Source organism: Sceloporus occidentalis, unplaced genomic scaffold (genome assembly GCF_023333645.1).
Source record: "Sceloporus occidentalis isolate IW3139 unplaced genomic scaffold, rSceOcc1.0.p SCAF_75, whole genome shotgun sequence".
NCBI lineage: Eukaryota > Metazoa > Chordata > Lepidosauria > Squamata > Phrynosomatidae > Sceloporus > Sceloporus occidentalis.
The window spans coordinates 3415917-3438900 of record NW_028317055.1 but is presented as its reverse complement, the minus strand read 5'-3'; the positions used below and the strand labels follow the sequence as shown (position 1 = coordinate 3438900).

The window sequence follows — 22984 nt, the reverse complement described above, 5'->3', positions numbered from 1 at the left end:
CATCAAATACTTTGGGGTCTGACCAGCTAGCCAATTTTGTTAACTTATAAAAAGAAAATAATAGCAGGCTTTCATCCTTCTGCCTAATTCCCCTTTGACATGCTACTTACACAACTTCTGTAGTGTCAGGGAAGGCTGTAACGAATTATGAAGTGATGGATTCCAGCCACTGTTATCTCTGCAGGGGTGAACTACCCTGACTTGAGACTTCCCGATGACAGGAAGTGAATCCAACCATAAAATGAGCGCATATATTAAGTCATACATATTATCGTTAATAAATTGTATGATTCCTCACCCCGAACATTTGGACTATTTGGTCCTAAATTTGAATTGGACTTTACCCATGTCCACTGTTTAGACAAATGTTGAAGTGCTCACTCCTAGTTAACGAACTTTCCTGTAGTGATCCTTAATGATCCTCATAAGTATTCATATAAAATGATCTTACTTTATATTGTATTATACGATACAGCTGCTTTCTTGTTACTGGATCATATTTTTTATTTCGGTTTCACACTATTTTATTTTGTTTAGAGGTGCTGCATGGTTATAAGCAGCTGTCCAACTTGGGCAGACAGTAGGATTCAGATTCGGTCTTCACTGGGGGGGTCATGACAAACGAAGGAAATTTTGCATGAAATACTCTTGCTATCCCTTCGGAGATGGCATCTATGATGTCAGAGCCGGAAACTATAAATCAGACGTAAAACATTAAATAAACTCTAAACTATTTACAGTTCTGCATTGAATTATGGCTTTCTAAAAAACATGACAGTTCTTCTTTAATGTACTATGAGAAAAATCATGTGTGCACTGTCCTTGATCCCCTGTTTCTTTTTTTTTTTCTATAATTACCGCAACCTCTTGGGACATTTTACTACAAATTATTTTTTCATATAGTAATTAATCCACTGGGCTGCCAGGAACAATAGTTTAAAAATATGCCAACAGACCACCAGAGTTGCAAAGATACTTAGATAGTAATCTCAAACTTTATGAAAACAAATACATATATTAAATTGTAGCATACAAGATGTTTCCACTAATTAAGTTAAATACATTAATAAGCTGTGCATGACAGCGAGACTTACTTTACTAGAAATTTATTTTAGGAAAATAATAATTGTAATGTTATTTTAACCATTAACTTTTCAAATTCATCTCTGACGAAATTGTATTCCTGCTGATTGCCCCGCTTCTAATATTTAGCACCAAATTAACTTTTTGTATATAACTCCCATGGTGCCTAATGGCAGATCAGTTCAGAGATATTGAGTATTATGTCTTCTCCCAATTTTTCAGAATAAAAAAGTGTTTCTTAGTTGAAAGAGTCAGGGGGGAACTTTTTTTCTGCTTCTTTCGTGCACTTTAATACATATAACAATTTGTGGCAAATGTAATCTGTAAAAACCCAACTTCAGTACAAAAGAGGTCAAGTAAATTGAACATGCTGCTATAGATGAATATTTTTTCTTTGTATTTGCATTCAGAAGAGATGAAGGATGTAAAGTACCACGGGAAAATAAAGTGTTTCCATGATGTATACTGTGTAAAACTGTGATAGCTTTTAGTTCTGTAAGCATATCCAAGTTCCTTCTATTTCACTTTAAAACTTTGCTTGCTTGCCCTCTGTCCTTTCCTTCCACCTCTGGAAAGGAAACTATTAGCTGCTCTGTCAACAGGTTCTCCTTCAAGGATTTCAAAGATGGAAGAGAAGCAAAGGGCAGCCAGATGAAAATGGGACATGTGTTTCGGTATCCAGATATTCACCACGTAGTTGCTTTAACAGGCTGCACTATTTCATTCCAAAAGGAAAACCGTTTTTGGACAAAAGCGAGGATGAATTTCACAGATCTGGTACTCTGATGGTCAGAAAATACACTTGTATTACTCTGTCCTAGTGTCTTTCTTATTTGAAAGAGGATTCCTTTTTCCTGACAAAAAAACAAACAAAAAAAAACACATCATTACAACTAAAAAAGCTGAAAATACTAAGCAAGCACAGCTCGAGGAAGGAGATGTCCTCATCTAATTGCGGTGCTTGTGGTATTTACTCTGTATGACCCAGGCTTTATGTTGTGAGTATCCACTTACTACAGGGCTTTGAAATTATTTCTTAACAGTTAGACTTACTTGACCCAAACAACTCAGACAACTTCTGAGAAATGGCTGCGGTAAATTACAAGCCAACATAACCTCCTCTCTGTGTCCTCTATAAAGATCTAATTGTTGGGATGTTATAATGCAGCTGGTAAAATATCAAGTGTCAAGGAAAACATGAACACAAGGCACTTTGAGTTATTGCAGTGCAATTGCCATTGGGATGCAATTACAGAGTACTTAAAGGTGCAAAAAATATGTATTATATTGTCAGACAGCACATTGTCATTAAAATAATGATGTGTATATATATATATATATATATAGTAGAGGTTGTAGCCGTATTAGTCCAGTAGTGTCAATATCAAAAAACAGATGGAATAAGTATCTTGTGATAATACCTTTTTTATTTGGACTAACAGAATTTTGGAATGACAAGCTTTCGGGAGCTCCTCTCCCCTTCTCAAGTCTAAAACATTTCTGAGAAATGTTTTAGACTTGAGAAGGGGAGAGGAGCTCCCGAAAGCTTGTCATTCCAAAATTCTGTTAGTCCAAATAAAAAAGGTATTATCACAAGATACTTATTCCATCTGTTTTTTGATATATATATATATATATATATATACACACACACACACACATACAAAGGTTTTCAATTGTGTTTTAAGTGAAAATAGCAAGAAAAGAGTAAATGTATTTAAATATGTGGATGTCTGTGCATGGACAAATAAATATGGGACATATAAGATAGCAGATAAACTCGTCTCCATCTAGTCTTCTCATTATGCTGCATCGTATAAAGTCATAAAAACCTTAACCCCTTAATGACAAAGCCCGTAGTTTCAATGCGTTTAGGCATCACCCATTGTCCTTAAGGGGTTAAAACCCTTTGGCAGTTGCCCTTGGTTTATGCTCAGAATAACCCCTATTTGAATATACAATTGGGGAAAAATTGAATTACAAATGAATCATTTGTTATTAATGTATAATTATTATTTATGAATGAAACTATAATTAACACATACGTGGAAGCGTTTACCTCTTCCTCCTTTCCCATTCTTCCTCCTTCCCCATTCTTCCTCCTTTCCCATTTCTATTGTTGAAACTGAAAAATTGGTAGTTTTGCTGAATGGCTAAATTTTTCTGTTGTTTTTTGATATTGTGCATATAAAGCCTGCAGCAATAGGGTATAATGAATACACGTATATATATATGTATATATATTCATTTAAAAAAGGCTAGCGTCTTATATAACAGAAGGAAGGGAAATGATTTATACCAGTCATTGCCTTCATTCTTATTCAGTGCCTAATTGAGTTTTCTGGAATAATGCCCTTTTTAACTTTTGAATAGACATGTGGATACACCCAAGATTGTCATCTTGCAGTAGGTCTCCTCCTCCAGGCATGCAGAACCGTTTACATATCTTCCTCATAGAGTTGCGTCTCTAAATACTAATGTGTAGCTTCACATCCAAACCCACAAAAAAACACAAGCCCCACAGCTTTCCTCCGAGCTGACTTTGTTTCCCAAAGATTAAATACAGATGTATCCCCTCAAGACATAGAGGCAAATAGTTGGGTTAACCCACTGAATGCCAGAAGGACAGCAAAACGCCAGCACTCTACAAAGACCACCATACTGCTCTCTATGTTCTAACGGATCTGTCTGTAAACCAGACTGAAAACTTCCTGGTATTGTGCTGCTGTCTTAAAGTATCCAGTTACCATCCACAGCTTTTTCACATCTCTGTTAATTACTTAATTCAGTAAGTAAGACCAACATATGCAAATCTGATTTGGGAATCCATAGCACCCCGGGCATTGATGTTATCACAAAGGATACAACAACAAGAAATGACCTTTCTGCTCTTATAAAATAATTGATGTAACCTTTCACATTATGCAGAAACATATACTGTACATGAGATAATTAGAGCTATATTATGGCAAAGGGCTTTATTTAGTTTTCTCTATACTTCCAGGCAGTTTAAAGCTTGGCACATTTTAGATTTTTCCAATGGTTCTTTTATAGTAATGGTCAGTACGGGATATTACTGGTTATATACACCTCATTTAAAAAAAATTCAGCCATTATACTAGGTAAACACTTTTATTCCAATTGTGCCTGTGTTTCTTATCTTTGATAAACATTTAACATTTTCATTATCTTGTTTATGCCAAGCTATGATGACATCGCAAGCATCTGAACAGTGTTACTGGCTACGGTTGACTACAAAGCTCTAATCTTATCTCAGCTAGTGAAAGAAAGCTAGGTTTTGTTTTATGTCATCGATGAAGACAGTGTAGTTACTGGATCTCAGGAACTTTGGAATTATATAGGTCCAAAGGATGGGGCTGAACAGAACGGCATGCTTTATTTCTTTCTCGGTCTGGCATAGACCAAGTACAGACTCTGCAAAATGTAACCGGTTGAATACTAAGGGTTTTGAAATCTGTTACAAAGCATACCTTGCTTACTTGGGTAAACCATACCCCCTGTTTTCCATCTAACGGTGCCATATCCTTTGCCTGGCCACTCGCTCCAAACACTACAAGTACATTTGCAATACAAACTTACCATTATTTGTTACATTCTAAAACCAATGCTAAAAGAAAGTCTTTATTGGGACTTGAAAAGGTTGGAAGTTTGGCTGGTAGATGGATTTCCATTTTTTTCTGGCCATATTTTTTTTCTGAAAACATTAGAAATATGCACTTAAAAAGAAAAGATGCAATTGAATCCAAACGTAAAACATAAATGCATGAATAAATATTCTTTGTGCATTATTTATCAGGCACACTGTATAGTAGGTTTTCAGAACTGTTGAGCTTTAGGAAACTTGTGAAATACTTTTGCTGGTACCAAATTCTGACACTGTACTGAGATGGATTTACCAGGCAATGGTCCAGGGGACTCACAGAGACAAAGATTGCTTTAAATTTGTGCTAAATAGAAGAGGAAGAAAGAAGTAGGGGCTGGAGTATGTCACATGGGCAAGAAAGGTTGCAGGTTCCCTGGGGCAGGCAAGGTACCTGAGGAGCATGAAGACAGCGCTGTAGCTCTACCTAGATTTCTGAATTATAGTCCATTCACACATTATCACAATGGCCTATGTATATTCACAGTGCACGCTGTTGGCTAGTATTCAGAGTTGAAAGGAACATATTAGCTTCTCCTCCAACAGGTTCATATCCACACACATCTTCAGTAATGACCCAGAGATGTCAATATTGCAAGGGACTACAAATATGCTATTTAACATGATTTGAAAATCGGCAGGTTTATTTATTTTTTAATTCACATTTTATTATGTTTCCCATAAATATACATAAACATGGAAAGGAACCCTAGACAAAAGTGGAGATGTATTTCATATGATGATCGGAGGCTGAGAGCATTATTTCTTTGATTTGTCAGAAATCCTTACATTTAAAGGCACTAAACCTTCCAAAAAAGAAACAAGCAAACCTGCTTATTAAAAAACTTAAGTATATAGGGAAATACTCACTATTAGCACTATTAAATTGTTTAGCCATGCTTATAATTTACTATTAATAGATAAATAGCAGGGCTCTCTCCACCTAATGTATCGGTTTGTCTTAATCTGTCAATTCTTGTCTTGTCATACCCCTTGAATATATGTATTCTATTAAGCGCTGCGTAAACTGTTGGTGCTATATAAATAAGAGATAATAATAATAATAAATGCCCATATATGTTATGCAGTTTTTATACACATAAATGACTTTTTGGCATTTTTTTAACACTTTAATACACTCATATGGAGGGAGCATTCTGAGCTCTTAGAAGAGAGGGACATCGGAGGAAGTAATTTGGGTCCCAGAGAGAGAGAGAGAGAGAGAGAGAGACTATCCTTGCTAAAGAGTTATGACCACAGCTGTCTAGTCTCCCTTAACTTCACATCTCCCCTACAAAGGAAGAAATCAAATGCTCGGCTAAGAACTGCTGGCTAGACCTAGCAAGTTACTTAGCATGCTTGTATCTAAAACAAGCAGTTTAAGCAAACAGACAAGAGATTGTCTCATCAGTGACACACTCTTGCCAATGTTTGCTGACTGAAATTGGCCATTAACACAATCTCTCTTGTCACTTAATTGCCGTATGGTAACAGGAGCTACAGATGCAACGTGCTGTCACAGATAGAAGCCACCAGCAGACTTAATGGTGTTTTAGTCTGTATGGATTTTCTTTAATTGAATTCAGCTGCTTCCCAAGTGGATATTTGAAGAGTGTTTCTGCTTTAATGTTTAGAGAATCTTTTTTTTTTTGCATGATAAATCATCAGAGGTTGTCCTTGAGAATGATGCATTAGGGCTGGTATGTTGACTTCACTAATTGCCCATCAGTAATTGAGGATTGGCAATAGTCAGCTGGTGGTAAGGGTAGATGTCGAAACTTTGCAATTACATTTGGCTCTTGTTAAAAAAGACTCCTGAAACGTTGCAATACCATACTCTGGGGACCTGTAAGCACACCCTTTAAAGAAAAGAAAAGAGCGTTTATTGAAGTAAAAAAAAAAAACATTTTAAGAACAGTTTCGCTATCTAACTGTGTTAGGAAAAATATAAGACCGGCTGTGTTTCAGCTGCTCAAACGAAAGCGTGACAGTGTATCAAAATATATAGTAAAGAGAAAAGTCAAATGCAAAGAGGGTGTATTTAAAATATAGAGAGAAAGAGAGAGACACAAGGCAGAGGAAGACGTATTTTATATTTTTATGTGCTATAGAAACAGACCGGGATTAAAATAGATCTGGCACTTTAAGGCTAGCAGCCAATAAATGGCATGCGTGTATCCTGCGACACAATAAATTATACAGCGTGCAGCCAAGAGCATCCCGCAGGTGGCCGCACACAAAAGGATGGCCTCAGCTGCGCAAGGGGCAATAAAGGTATGTGGGAGGCATCATCAGACACACGATATGTAGTAAAAATTCTTTACTTTGGCCCGAAACATATATATAACCAGCATTATTCTCAATTTGCCTCTGGCTGTCTACAATTATGTGACTTGTACACAAAGAACAATTTGAAACATTTATAGAACCCGATTAACTGCAGCTTTCTGACAGGTGTTCAACGACAACGCACATAATCCTCAGGCAGCCGAAAGCAGAATGAAAGTAATTGGCCGCTTCATTAATAGGGCATGCGGCATAGATTAGTTTTATGGGGGATTCATTTAAAATTTCCAGGTATAGTTTGATTGCAATAATCATGTGGAATGACTTGGACTATTTCAGCCTTTCAAGACAAAGCCATATTTGTTCTCTGAACAGTGGCTTTCCAAGTATACACATCTAGATCTGGCTAAGGATTTCCCTTGTGACACTTTAGTAAATGAACTCTGAAACACATTACGGCTATAATGGCCATTTTAAGTAATTCAAATAATTTATAAATTTGCAGCTGCATAACTTTTTTATAACTTCTTTATAAACAATTTAATTAATGGACAACTTCCCTCCAAAAAGACAATATTGGTTTTCCCTATGGCACAAAATATAATGAATCGAGTGCGATGTTGTATTCCTTCTCAACACAGACAGCTTTAGGTAGAGGGGAACAAATCCTCCCGCTAAAACAAATTCAACATGTTCATTTTCCCATGTTTAAAAAAAATGGAGCCATTTTTATATATTCCCTGTGGTAACATTTTGTAAAGTGCTGTGTTAGTGGTGATTCCGCTTTTTGAAAACCGGGAGAGATCTGGCTGGCCTCACACAGAGGTAGGTCCTGACAAAGCATGAAGGGGAGGACTGAGTACGAGCATTGACGGAGCCTAATACCTCTTGTCCATCCATAGATGAAAGGCCTACCATGGAGATCGAGTAATCAGCTGTCCGGGGCATATCCAGAGAGTTCCCTGTACGCACATTATAATAAAACATAATGTCGCAACACTCAATACATCTCATGCACATTGTTTACTTTTGTAAACAAAATACGTTCATGAATCACTTATCTTCTTGAATGATATCGGCCAGTTATTGAACTTGTTGACATCTTTGTCTCTAATGTTATGATGTCTCTTTGCTGAAAGAAGAGGGGGCAAAAGACAGTGATTTTACACGTCTTACTAAGTAAATATTGGCAGAATAGTAATTGAAAGTAATCATGCATGTGCCCTCTTCTAAAGGGCTGTAATTTGCTTCTAGGCCTCAGGCCGGCAATTCCGAAAAGAGTGAAATTCATTTTTGTGAAAATACAGACCTCTTCCCCGGAATTCTTTTCATCTGCTGTCTGGAACACAGACTCTTTCATTAACCAGTGAAGAATAATTGTCAAACTCTCACTTGGTGATTATAGTGATCTGGTTGAGCTTAACAATCATGGGTTTTTAGCTAGTCAAGTGCTGCAGGAGGTGATCATGCCTGCCGCTGGTTTGAATTAAAGATCAAATGCACTTAGACGCTGCAGTCACAAGCGACAAATGAATAACTTGGGTCTCTGTCAGCATTCTCTGCATTTTTAAGTTTCATTGTACACATCATGAGGAGGGATGACACGAGAGTACAGGTTGTGTCAAGTGTTGTTCTGATTCGAAAACTTTGCCCTGGAAGTATGTCAAGTTTATAGACAATATTTATTCTAGCACGGGATCTTTCATCTTTTACTGGATCTGTGGATTTTAAAGCTCATTCTTGTAGAATAATGGAACACCCATAAATAATTAGTAGTAAAATACATACTAAAGCCGATTTTGTATGGACTCCAGCGAATGGTACCGCATGCAATTATTCTTTGTTGAAGCTGGAAAATAAATATTGTATTAAAGCCGTTGAAATCAATGAATGGATATAATTGTATGCTTTTTGCAATATAAAAAAAATCTAAGATTTTATTAGACCTAAAATTTTGCAAATAATAATAAGTCTACACAAAAAAGGTTTTCCCAACATATCTTGCCTAATGATTATCCCAGCACATGGTACATAAGCACACATATATGTACACACAGAAAAAGAAAACTTTTCTGGATATCTAAGTCCTCAGGTCCACTATTGGCCATTTACTTCATGCTGGCATGGAATGATGAAACAGATATGTTGTAGAAAGAATACCTTAAAGCACGGAAGGCAATTCAATAGAAACCATATGACATCTATGTACGTTTCTTTGTATAGGTTAAATGATATTATCCTCATTGCATGATAAAATATAAACTGATGTACGCAGATAAACTTCAATGGTTTGCTGCCCTTAATTAAAATAGAGTTTAATATTTGATGTTTTCTGCTTCAGTTATTGAAGTCTTTTGTGACATATGGTACGTGGCTGGTGTAAAAACAGAAGCTCCCATTTGATCTGTAACATTGTCCACACTACCATGTACTATTGAGGTATGATATGGACATTTAGAGCACTTTAGTAGAATTATTCACCATATGGCAGCGGAGGTACTATTTCGAATAAACCAGAGCTATATAATGTCATAGGATCTATGACATTTTTAATTCACTGTACCTTTTTACCTTAGCGTTCTTTCAGTGGTCCAGCTCAAGTGCCCAGGTTTATAAGATCATTTAGTTTCTGGCAGGGCTATGTGTCCCCTGTAGATGATGAGACACACAGGGTCGTTCCTATGAATGGTTACTGGGCAAACCTGTTTTTATTTGGAGGTCCTTAACAAAGACCTGAGAACAAACAGTGTGGTAGTTGCTTGACTTCTCAGCAAAAAACAAAAGGAAATATTATTCCCTGCTTTGTTAGCAGTGTTGGTTGTATGTGGAGTCAGAAAATGGCAGAAAACGTAGAGAAAATCAGTGATGGAGCATATGGTATATTTGCTATAAAACAAAAACATCTAAAAAGCATCTAGAACATTCTGGAAACATTGATGGGTCCATCGACAGCCCATAATCTATCATTTATTTTGAATTCTGAATCCCAATATGGAATGAATTGTGCGCTTATGGTATTTCTTATCCCAGATTGCAGTGTGAAGTGGCTTGTCCACTTTCTGGAAAACATTAGTGTTATTTATGTATTACAAAATACTTACTGTTAACATGCGTGAGTAATCACACCAGAACAACGGTTAAGCAATCCGTAATGAACAGGACTATTATTTCTTACATTGTTTCCTAGGGAAAAAAATATTGTTTAAGGAAAAACACAAAATATTTTATCTATGTAGTTTCCATTATCCGATTACTTTAGCGTCAAGTGGACGCAACACAGCTTATCTGATAAATTAAAATATAGGATGTGCGTATCCAACTATATGGGATGAGATTTTGAACTACAATCACAGAACGTAGAATTAGTTAAGTAGCTGTGAGGGGGAAACAGAGAAAACAAGCAGGGAGGCAAATAGCTTGCACCAGGACAAGCAAATGTATATGAGAAGATGCCAACCTACAGTTCATCCTGAGCTTCTGTGCCTCAATGTCGTAGATTTACCAGGATTGGTGCAATGATTTTCTGTAATTTTTTTTATTAATACTTAACATCCACAAATCTAACCCTAAAATATTGTATAAGGACAGGAATGAATGTATACAAACGCACACATAGTTCTCTTTATAGTATGCCCTCTGCACGGCTCTGAAGCCTAGAAGTTCAGAACTGTTAGAAAGAAGGACATTGGTTTTTTTAAAAAAAAAATATACACATGTTGTCAAAATCTTTGTAACGTGCATAACACATGTTCAATCTGTAACATTATTTTCCTTTTTTAACACAGGCGCCTAAACAAGAATAAACTACAAGTTCTCCCAGAGTTATTGTTCCAGAATACTGTCAAACTGACTAGACTGTAAGTACATATTGGTTCTTTACTTCAACAGTTTAATGCTGGATCTTGTAGGTTTTATTCATAAATTTGTATTTTTTTAAAAAAAATTCACCAAATGTTTAATTTTTACCAAACAGTAATCATACAGATTTTGTTCTCCGGAAATTTGCATGTGAAAGTAGCACAACTATGACACACACAGTGGAATGTGGTTTATTGTGATAGAGCGCTGTGCTCTTAGGTCAGCCACCTAGACTCACAAAGGGCCGCGACCCTCCAGGCATTTGCTTGGTGTGACTGATGGCCAGTCCGTGTCTAATTATAATAAAGTGCATCATTTATATATATATAAAGTCCAAAATTAACAATTGCACTCCAATCACCACTTTTTTTGCCCGGTGCCAAGTAGCTGCAACATGTTTGGATGTTATATATATATATATATATATATATATATATATATGTATGTATATATGAGATGTACCAAGCAAACAAGAATGTTTTGAGCCCAGCAAACTGTTGTCAATATGAGTGTTTGCACATACGGCACTAGGACACTAATGGATTTAAACAATATCAATGTGGAACATTAGAACTTGTGTCTCGAGACAGGACAGTTGGAAGTTACGATTTGTATGATTTTCCTTGTGGCTGTGCCACTGAAAATTCAATCATGTTTACTGCGTACAAATGCATAAAGAAATTGCTTGCAGTATGCATGTTCTATGGTTTCATTTTTTAAAGATTAGGCCCATTTTTTTCCGATGAGTTAACTCAGAAATCAAAAGAAACCAACCATTCATTATATGGATTTAAAGGTTATTAAATCTGAGATTAAGGAATATTTTCGCCAAATTTTTGGCATCGAATAATGGAATCTGTTTCACGGGTCCTTATTCTAAAAACTCATTTTTCTCATTTTGTGTTAGTATTCCACAGTGCAGTCGAACTGGTTGGATAAAAAATAAATATTAATTTTAAAAAAAAACTCATTTCACCAGCACCATAGGATTGCAAATGTGGAAATCATGACAACGAACTTTACTCAAGAATTCACTGGCAGTTCTAATTGAGAAACATAGTTATTACTCTGCATTTGGAAACTATTTTAAAAGATTTGTTTGATTTTCTGTTAGCGATGAGGAAACCAGTTTGTATTAAAGTTAAGCCTTTCCTTGCCTCATGTTGGCTCAGCTCAGTTTTACTGTGTGCGATCCAGACCACCTTGCATCTGACTTCGGGCATTCTGGTTGAAATGCTTTTTAGTATTCGTTCAGCATACACAAGCCAATATTTGTTCTCACACCAGTGGCTTGGATTGTTTTTTATTGCAAGTGCAGCTACTTAAGCCATTTTGATAAAGGTACCATAGATCATTTTTACATTACATTTTACTTATAAAGCGACTGTAAATAAATAAGTAGTTCATAGAAGTAGTGGTATAGGTAAAGCAAAGTATATTTTTTTCACAGTTTAATCACAGAGCTTGCTGTTCTTAGAACTCAACTCATTGGCATTTGTTGTTGTTCTACCCAAAAAGTTGTATATATATATATATATATATATATATATATATATACTGTACATATATAATTCCTAGTACTTTATATACCTGGGTCAAGGTATATAAAGTACTAGGAATGATTCCTTCTTCCCAATGAATTTACTCCCACTCTATCCAAGGTAGGTTACTTGGAGCTCTATCTCTTTTGTGGATTGCGTTTGTCAGGGGGTTAGTTGCACCAAGGGGTGAAGCTAGCCCCAGACAACCTTCCGTGGGAAGGAAAGTGGACGGGGGCAGTAAACATAGTGAACATTTGTCCCTTGACTGGAGAAAAAAAAGCTACCTTGAAGACCCAGAGAGGCAAGGATTATTGGTCAAGCCTCAGGAGTTTCCCCCACTACAGTAAATGCACTAGCATGTTGCAGTCTAAACTAACCTCTGCTCAAAAAAAAAACTTTGCACCCTACAATAATTTACCATTTTAGATGTCAAGTTGGACATTGCAAAAAATCAACAATTTAGATGGCTGTGCCTTAATTGGACACTATGACAGTGCTGATTCCCATTCAATAATTAACTCCAGCTTTAAGGCAGGTCAGCTGCTTTGGAGGTAATAGGGTAATGCATAAAAATGACTCTGGTGAAAAGTTGAGAAGGGGTCAGTAAAGCAACCAATTGAACGTTCCTGCAGGTTCGCAGTTTGGTAATTGTCATCAAATGCTGACCTTTAAGAGCAGCGGTGGCATATAGGCTTTGTGTATCTTGGCAAACAAGTTCTACTTTCATTTGGTTAGATTCCTCATATTATGGAAACTTTTTATGATATGTTTATATATTCCACTGGGAATCTAGTATTTCTATAAAAAAAGACTTACCACTAGAATCAATATATGTTGGACTTTGATATATAACGTTTGCTGTTTTTTTTTGTGTGTCTACTCTATTGAAGATGTTGAAATTATTTTCACCTATGTGTTAAAATCTGAAACGCTTTCTCTGTGTGCTCTAAAATGCTTTGTTGAGTTTGACCATGGTTTGTCAATTCCTGTGACTCTTTCTGTTTAAACCAATCTGCAACAAGGTAAGTGGCAAAACCACACTTGAAGAATGAAGAAAAAAACAGATGCTATGGCTGTTTTCTGGCCGACTTACAACATTTTCACAACAATAACTTGAGTGAGTGTGGCGGAACTTAACCATTTGCGAATATTTACATCTGGAAGTTTGAATCAGGATTGTATATCCGTCATTGTGGAAAGACGAAAGGTTTAGGATTTCTCTTGCAAGTAATTGTTCATTTAACCCCTTCAGCGCGTATATACTTGATTGCCAGTATGTTATGATGTAACTAAATAACTTTTTTTGTGTATAATGGGCTATGTGTACTTGTTTCTCTATACTAAGTCTAAAGGGTTAATAATGTCACTATCACTGAGCAAAATTATTGTGTGGTATGCATTTAAGTTTCTATACCCCTATCTGTTACCGTAACTCTTGATACACTATCTATTCCCGCTATAGGTGTGATTTGCAAGTACCGACCGGCATAACCGGTACACTGTACTTCTGCTTCAAGTTAAAAACAAAATGACTTCATATGGCTGTGCCCTAGGCAGGTTTTAACTGCCAGTGGGGAGTTTATTTGCCCATTGCCTTTTTTGCATCCTGCCATATGGAGTTAATTTTTCACTTGTATTGCTGCATGTGAACGACTTCAGCGTCACCTCTTGAAGGTATAACAATACCTGCTGTTTCAAGACAAACAAGGATCACAGTGTTACATTACTTCATTTTCATCCATTCATTTTATTGTGTTTGAAACTTTATTGCAGTATGAATTCAGTATGAAACATAGTATTTGTAGCTCTGTGTATGTCCTTTTTATCCATTGTATAGGGCTGCAGAATATACAGCACTATATAAATCAATAAGTAATACCGTATTTGCTCGATTATAAGACGAGGTTTTTCTCAGAGCAAATGCTCTGAAAAATACCCCTCGTCTTCTAATCGGGGTCGTCTTCTAATCAGACCTCAAATAGAGGTCTGATTATGAGACTAAGATCCAGATCCCCCGCACCGCTGCAGGGGACCTGGATCCTCCTGTCTCCCCCCCACACACGTAGACAACGTCCGCTGCAGCCGGAAGGAGGTGTGGCTAGCAGCGGGGGTTGTCTGCGTCCGTCGCGGATACCTTCCCCGACTGTCAGAGATCAGAGTTTGCCGCACCGGCTGCAGCGGAAGGAGAGGTCAACCCGCTGCCCCGGCAATACAGCACCGGTAAGTGTGTGTGTGTGTGTTAAACGCGGGCATAGGGCATTTCTGGAATGCCTTATACTCCTATATGCCACTCTGGCACTTAGGGGGTTAAAAGGCATATTATGGGGCAGAGTGGCATATAGGGAGGTATAAGGCATTTCAGGAGGCAGAGTGGCGTTAAGGGGGCATTGAATAGAGCACTCTGCCTCCTGAAATGCCTTATACCTCCCTATATGCCACTCTGCCCCATAACAGGGGGTCGTCTTATAATCAGCGTCGTCTTATAATCGAGCAAATACGGTAATTGATTGACTCCAGTAGCATCCACAAGGCAGGGTAACCACATTGGTCCATTTTTTCCAGAACACACATACATTAAACATTTCACATATTGCTGGCCAGCACTTGCAAAAGGTATAGAAAATAAGGCTGATGCCTTCACCCTACCAAGAAATATAAGGGGTTAACTGGTACAGAGGTTTGTGCTACGCTCTGGCTGACACCCCGATACATAGCAATTCCCTGTATGTTATCACGTGAGTTATTTTCCGACATGCTCTTTCTTATGAGTCCACAATGACATTATTATTTCAAATGCGGAACTGGAGATTTCAGTGCAGAAGATCTGAATACTTGAGTGGCAGTACATTTTTAGTATACTAACATTTTAATCCAGCCCTCATAAATAGCTATTAAAGTCAGTCATTTGTGGTTTTACAGAAAAAAACAACTTTGAGAAACATGCCAATTGATGATCTTATTTTGAGCAATATGAGGGGCTTTCGTGCTTATGGACGACTGGGCTGGGAGGCCCACTAAGAGAGAGAGACACTTGTTGGGGGGTAGGCTTGCCCAGGGCCTATTAACATTAGCATCCATTATATGGTTACATTTTAGTTAGAGGGTTGCTTTGCTTCTTGACACATCCATGTGCTCACGATTGCCTTGCATATATCACTTTGGAACACATCTTATATCTAAGAACCATTTCCTCAATACTAAGCCTAGAATTTCAATCGGCTACCAGCTTTCACACATATTTCAATAGCAAATGTTAAATAGCAAAGGCCATCTTAAAGTGTCCTGGGTATTTCTTGGGGCTTATAGACCACCGTTTTATAACTATGCTTTGTAACTAAGGACATGAAATTAACACATTAATTACCATTTAATCCTGTTTCAATAAATCCTTGATCTGATATTGTGAATGTGAGATGAACTATTTCATCAACCTTTTGGCGAAGACAAAGATAAACATCAGTTATTATTAGGTTATTACATGAGATATATATATATATATATAGAAATTGAAAATGCACTTGTATAGTCCAATCCACTGGATAGGTACTCGTTCAGTTGTAAGATGCACTTGTTTAGTCCTATCCATGAACTAACACAGTGTAGCAGTACTTAAGGGACGAGTAAACATGGTGATCTTTTAATCAAGAATATTACTGTATGTTGAAATCCTTCCTGCTTTCAGGGTTTGTAAAGCTAGTATCTCTTTCAAATATGGATGTTTATGAACCGCCATACCTGGATTATAATAAATCTAAAGGGCAAAGCATCAGTTTGGAAGAACATTCTTTTTTATCAGTTTATTTATTGGGAAAGATGCTTTGCATCTGTTTCTAAACTGGCTGTCCACCAAATACTAATTAGCAAGGCTTAAGTTTGGAGCACAAAATCGGTACGCTAATTAATTTAGCTGTACTCTTATTATAACCCCTAATTATTTAACTCAGCAGGAGAGAGTTTCTTAATACATCTTTCCAGGGATCATCTTTGATTCCGGATTAAGAAACACTATGGTCACCGTAATAGCTTTGAATTCTCCTGTTGCTCTGGTTATTAAAGACTTGTCTATTACTTTTCCCATTAGGATGTTGTTTATACCTCTATTGCTGGAACAAAAAATACTAGACAACCTGTAAACCGCACTTTTTAGTGTATTAAACACAATTATATGCAATAAATAGTAGAAATGTTGTTTTTTTTTATAAAGTATTGACCAAACATTAAACATTAGGCAAGTATATATCAATGATAATTCATTTATACAGAATTATGAGTACAAATAAATTTGTAAAAACATTAATCAATTCAATAAGATGATAAATGACTATATCAAATTATAGGTCAATAAAGTTAATAATTGATAAATACTGCCCGGGGACCAACATTTCAGGTGTCTAACTCAAGACATCTATGTTGGTTGTGCGTGGCTGGAAGCGAGGAAGGGCAGTGCTGGGGGTTAGACTATCTTTAGTCTATCTTTTCGGAAGAGGCACTTTGTGGAGCTCAGCTTCAGGCCATTGCATGGCGGCGATGGAGGAGCTGTGGTGGAGGTCTGCACTGAGAACAGAACACCCTCCATTATATACTTTATACATTATACAGCCATTATATCAGAGGGCCTTGCCATGATCCCCACTGATACAAATGGGACTGTGGGGCAATGGGGCTGTGGATAATGGAGTGATTGGGGCATATGATGAAGCCTGTGGTGTAGGTATTTATATACACACATTACACAAGATTTGACCTTCAGCTTTTTTTCTCCTCTGTATACCTGTCCCTCCATATATATTAGTGGCTGAAAAGATATGGTATTTGTGGCTGTACAATGTTTTATAAACAATAATAAATCTTGGTTTTATTTTTCATTTGTGTTTCAAAAAATTACAAACTAGCAATGAAATATAGAATATATGGTATGCAGTAAAAATACAATAAATTTACTCAGGTCGCTGGCAACTTACAATTTATTTTCTGATAAACTCAGAGACATCTGACCTCCGGCTAATGAACACAGAGCGTGTCAGCACATTGCAAAAAGTTATGGGCTGTATTACAAAAACTGAGGCTTTGCTGAGTGAGCAGTATTGAAAGTTCCAGAATTGGCGTAAAATATACAGTATCTTGAGGTCTGAAGTCTGTATCCCCCGGTTTAACTCTATATGTAGTACAACCAGGCTTTCCACGAGGTACGTCGCATACCAAATCCAACATTAAGAGTTGCACACACAATTAACTGTAGGAGAAAGGACTGGCTTGTTCTTTGATTTTAAGGATTATGATGTTAGACCAAACATGTAATGAATAGAAATACCTAGTTAAAGGTGATGTCCCACTTAGACAAAACATTATTTGCACTCTCTGGTATGCCAAGCAGATATACCTTAAAAGAGCTGTCACAGGTCACACTGCGAGCGATACAATGTTTAAGAAGTTTTCAGTTTCTATTGCAACAACTTATAATAGTCTATGTTTGTATCTTATAAAAAATATGTGCTCCTAGAAAAAGATCTGAACGTGGCAAAAAATAAAAAAAATATTTCTGGTAATGTTTTGAGCTTTCAGCAGTATTTGGTATGATGTTTATACGCTACTTTTTGGTACAAAAGCAAAGTAAACGGTACAGCACCTTTAACAAAAAAAAAAACATCAGCAAATAGTGGTTGTCATCTAGATTGCAGTCATGGTGCCATCCTAGTGACCATTTAATAAAAGCTTGGCATTACTAAACATTTCAATGGAAAGGTTAGGAATACTTAAATTAATTGAAACAAGCTTTGGGATTCAAATTAAAAGGTTGTTTGAGGGAAATGTTAAAACATTTGGGAAATCACTAAGCACAGGTTTGTTTCATTTGTCAGCTGGAATCATTTTTTTGTTGTTGTTCATAAAAGGACACAGTTTGTGGACTAATAACTTATCACCCTGACTTCCATACCGTCAATATATGACAGGTGCATTGTTAATAAACCTCTTTAAGGTGCATTTATTGTACACAAGAGGCTGTTAATGTGTAATCCATCAACCCGGAGATCCCCCACTGACTTGTAAAATATTGCTAATAAATGGTACACTGTTTAGTTTTGTTACTAACCCGTTTGTCTTGCTTTGTAGACCTACTGAGATTAGTCGTGTTGAGATTGGCTGATGTTTTTGATGGAACATTAACAGAATGATCTCTGGGCTTTTGAAGGTCTGCACACTAAACAATCAATTTAACAACTTTTAACTTTTAAATTCAATATCGGAACATACATATTATGTGTCATCCAGGAACTGCCTTCTGCAGGCAACTCAGATATGTAGACTACTGGAATTGGTCGATTTAATGCCAGCGATGTAAGCTACAATTTGCCCTCCAGCAGGTCACATTGTACTACAAGTCATAGCACTGAGAAGAACCGGTCAGTAATTCTGTGTCTACGCAGAAGAAGTGAGCTTTGGCTTAATCGGACTTGGCCAAATCTGTTTTTAATATCTAATGTTTATTATAAATATTTCATGAGCTCAGTATTATATTACATTCTTGGCTGTTTGTAGTATTGCAGAACACTGGTGCAATTTTCCCTTATTCTCTGCAGTAACTTAATATTTGGATTTTTTTTAACACTACTGGCTAATAGCGAGTCCACATGTGAAATTTGGAAGCCTTTTTTAAGTTTCATGACACCTGTGTATTAAATGTTCACATATAAACCCTTCTATTAAAAAAGACACATGCATGTGTTGTCGAGTGAAATTAGCTCATGTGCAATAGATGGAAAGATTGATGGTGAGAATGGAGCAGCGTAAAACTCTGCTAACCCAAAACAGCACACGAGTCCGTTTACATTAATACTACGTTATTACGTACTGGTTCATATTTTAGAGATGAAAACCAATAACTGGTGTAATGAAAATATGGAGTTGTAATATTCCGGGGGTTATCCGTATTCTACTTGTATTCTACTTGTGTATTTCTAGGTCCTCTTTTTGGTGGAATAAACCATCTGGTAACAGACACAAACAGATGTATGCATTAAGTGCCTTCCTTCATACAGCACTACGTTTAGTGTATGTGGTGTCATCAATATTAGAATTATCTCTGTAGCTCAGTAATTTACTTACGTTTTACTATCCAGACATCTTAAGGTACATCTGAAAGTTATTTAGGATTGCATCACTGTCTATAAAACCTGGAATATACTGCACCATAAATGTCATCGCAAAATAGTAACATATACCCCATTTTATGAAAAAGTAATATATACAGTAAGATTAATAATGGTCGCCCTTCCTTTTTATTCCATAGGTGAAATTCCCAGTGTTGTTTCTTGAAAAAAACTGTTTCCTGGTATTATTGCATGCGCCATTATAAGTATTCTTTCATGAATAAACCTCAAAAAATAGTCCAAAACATATTGAGTAAGCTAATCAAAATGTGGTATAGTATATGGTTACTATGGTGATATTGTTTCTGTGGTAAGAGCTGGCAAGGGGGGCAAAGAGCAACTGCCCCCTGGGTCTCACATTTAAACATTCTGGGTTACTAGTATGTTCTATTACCTCTATTATTTCATCAAATGATTTGCCAGTCTGAGCTCCTGACCAGTACAGAGAGGAGTTTTCTTCACTTTTTAAAAATGCTTACTGAATACTAAACATGGTTATCTAAATATTAATACTGTGCCCTTTTTAAATTATTTATTGATCAATAAATAAATACATTATATAGGCATTTGCACATCTAATTACTCATTCATGTGTTACAGAGCAGATTATCTCAAAAAATATGAAGTAGTTCCTCCACATTAATTTAGTGACTTAATGAGACCTAAGGAAACCCCTGTTTGTTCCTCTCTTCCTTTTATTTTCACACAGTCTTCCAATTTTATAGGTGCTAGTTATGAAATCTGACTTTTCAAAATTATATTTCTGATCAAATGTACTATTTTCATATTATTATGGGCAATATAGCTAAATGAAGCTCATGCTGCTGGTAGGAAACCCATGTAACAAAGCATTTTCCCTTTTCCCTTTCTGTAACTTTATTTTAGATACCACACTGTATTGAATAGTCCGACAGAGTGCATTGTCTGCCAAATATGATTTGGGCTTCTTTATTGGATCCATTGTCTAGAGTTCCCAGCAAAAAATTGTTGCCATTCCCTGTTGCTTCAACATATATGATTTAAGAACATAGAAATTCAACAAACATATGGAAAGTTTTTAAAAAAAACATGTTTTAGTTTCTTTTTACTTCTTTTATGCTTTTTATGTGGCCAACTGATTTTATTTCATATACCAGATGCATTCAAGTAACCATGCTCACTAGCAAACATCTGGGACCCATATAGTGTTAAACAATGTTATGCTAAATATAATTGCAGTTCAGTGTCCTCAGAACCCACAAAAAGCATAACCCCCACCAAACGTTACCGTATAAAAATATTTTTATTGACTGTTTAAAGAAATTCAAAAAGCCACACAAAGTAGATATTTACAACTGCTTATTTGATAATGCCACACTGTAGGAAATATTATAGTGATTGATTACTTTAGTGAGAACTAATCAGGCATCAGGAGCTGATTTGTAAGCATCTTAAAGTGGACAGGTCTTCTTCTCATCGTGGTAATGGAACACTTTAACTGCAAGATCATGCAAAAAATGTCGACTCTCAATGGCCCAAGGCCAAAGCAGAAGGGAAAAGAGGGGTTTAACAGAAGAATGAAATTCAGTTAATAAATGTATGGGCCTCTCTGTATACCACTGTATGCACTGTAAGAAACATGGTGTCTCTTCACTACGGTTTCATCTTGAGAATACTTTTGGACTACAAGAAGCGAACCATTCTGCTCTTAGAAGGGTCAGTGCAAGTTTACACATGATAATGTGTGCACTTATTCATGTGTCCCTTGCGAAAAGGAAGTATCCCAGGTAGAGACCTGTTCACTAGAAGAGAGATTAATGTGCCGAACCTAACAGTAATTTTAGGTGGCATTAAATGATCTGGAAAGCTTTCCTTACCTTTGTGCCAAAACAGTAATCCTAATAGTAGGACTTTGAATAGCTTTGTTAAACCCACAGTAAATGTTATATCCCTTAAGGAAAGAGGCTCTAAGGGTTTTTAGAAGTTACTGTATTTTGGTTGTATTTTTTGTCTAAATGTGTTTTACTTTTCCCCCATACCAATTATTATAATGTTTATATTTTATAAGATGAGCATATAAGTCACCAAATATTTGATTTCTTTACAAAACTAGAGGGAGCACATAATGGCGCATACTGAGTTTAATTGGTTTTGACAATAAAAAAAGAAAACATTTATTTGAGTTTCGTTCTGAACGTTTGTATCGGAATCAGGCAGCAACATTCTTTGAATTTCTAGTGACTTGGGTTTTAAAGAGAATGAAAAATATTCCTAACATCCATCAGTATGGATAGACTGTCAGTGTGGATACAAGTAAATTACACATTTGAAGAAGTGAGAAGGATCACCATTAAGACCCTTTCGGCTTTGCTTTCTACCCCTAGGAAATGAGGAATGCTTTCTCTTAAGGTGTGCACATGTGGCTGAATTTTAGCTTATTACATATTATACCAAGCATTAAGACCTATGAGAGCATCAATATTTCCATTCATTTATCTTATTTTATTTCTCAATAATAATGCACCTTGCTTACTTGCTTCGTATGGAGCTAACTGGAACTAACTGTTTTGTCTCTAACCTGTTCTAATCTATTTCAATACACAGTACTCTATTTTATGGTCAAGGAGAAAAATAATTTCTTCTATAGGCCTTCCCTTTTTAATGAACATAGGTCATTTTATTTATTAATATGTAAAAACATTTTTTTTTATCATAGCTCATATTTAAACTTTTTTTGTACAATTCCAATAATTTTAAAGTAAAAAAAAACAACCACAGAAATCATTTCTTATACCTTGCCGTTCATTTGCTACTTATTGCCAAATGTTTGTTTTTTACCTGTTTCTATGGTAATTGACACATGAAACATTCCCTGCATAGTTTCAGAATAGGTGAGGGAAAAGTTGGTATTCTCCATGGCTAAGAATGTTGGTCTGTGTATTTTTGGTTATTTAGTGTTGATGATTTTAGCAATGAATAAAGGAAAAGGAATGTACCATGGATTAGATAAATATCCTGGGTGTGACAAACTAATGAGTTCTTCTGTTAGCCTCAGTCCTGAGAACTTGGGGGATATCAGAATTTCCATGCTGTATAAAAACAGCTTATCAGCAGGATTAGGTTGAGTGATCACGTAAAAGTATGATAAGTCGTTGGGAAATTTGATCTCATTAGGTTTGCTTTCATTCTTTAATTTCACCTGTTAGTACTTCCAGCCATACGTCAACTGATTTTTTTTTATTTTTTATAAATGTATGAATGTTTTTCATTTAAATGCCCTTACATCACAACATGCCATCATCAGTGGTGGAGCATGGCGGGAGGCCATGGTGCATGACCCCTGACCTTCTACTCTTTTAATAACTACTTTTCTTTTCCTGTTTCACCCTGTGTCTACCCAGAAGTTTTCCTGTTATTTTCATTACTAA

General features: G+C 36.3%; 1 protein-coding gene across 1 annotated transcript in view; it reads left to right on the top strand.

The window, feature by feature from the left end:
- LOC149285895 (slit homolog 3 protein-like) overlaps positions 1–22984 on the top strand; it is a 300871-nt gene that overhangs the window by 39040 nt on the left and 238847 nt on the right. Inside the window, exon 4 of the mRNA XM_089494777.1 lies at positions 10816–10887. Coding sequence (XP_089350903.1) covers positions 10816–10887 — 72 coding nt within the window. The remainder of the gene's footprint in view (positions 1–10815; positions 10888–22984) is intronic.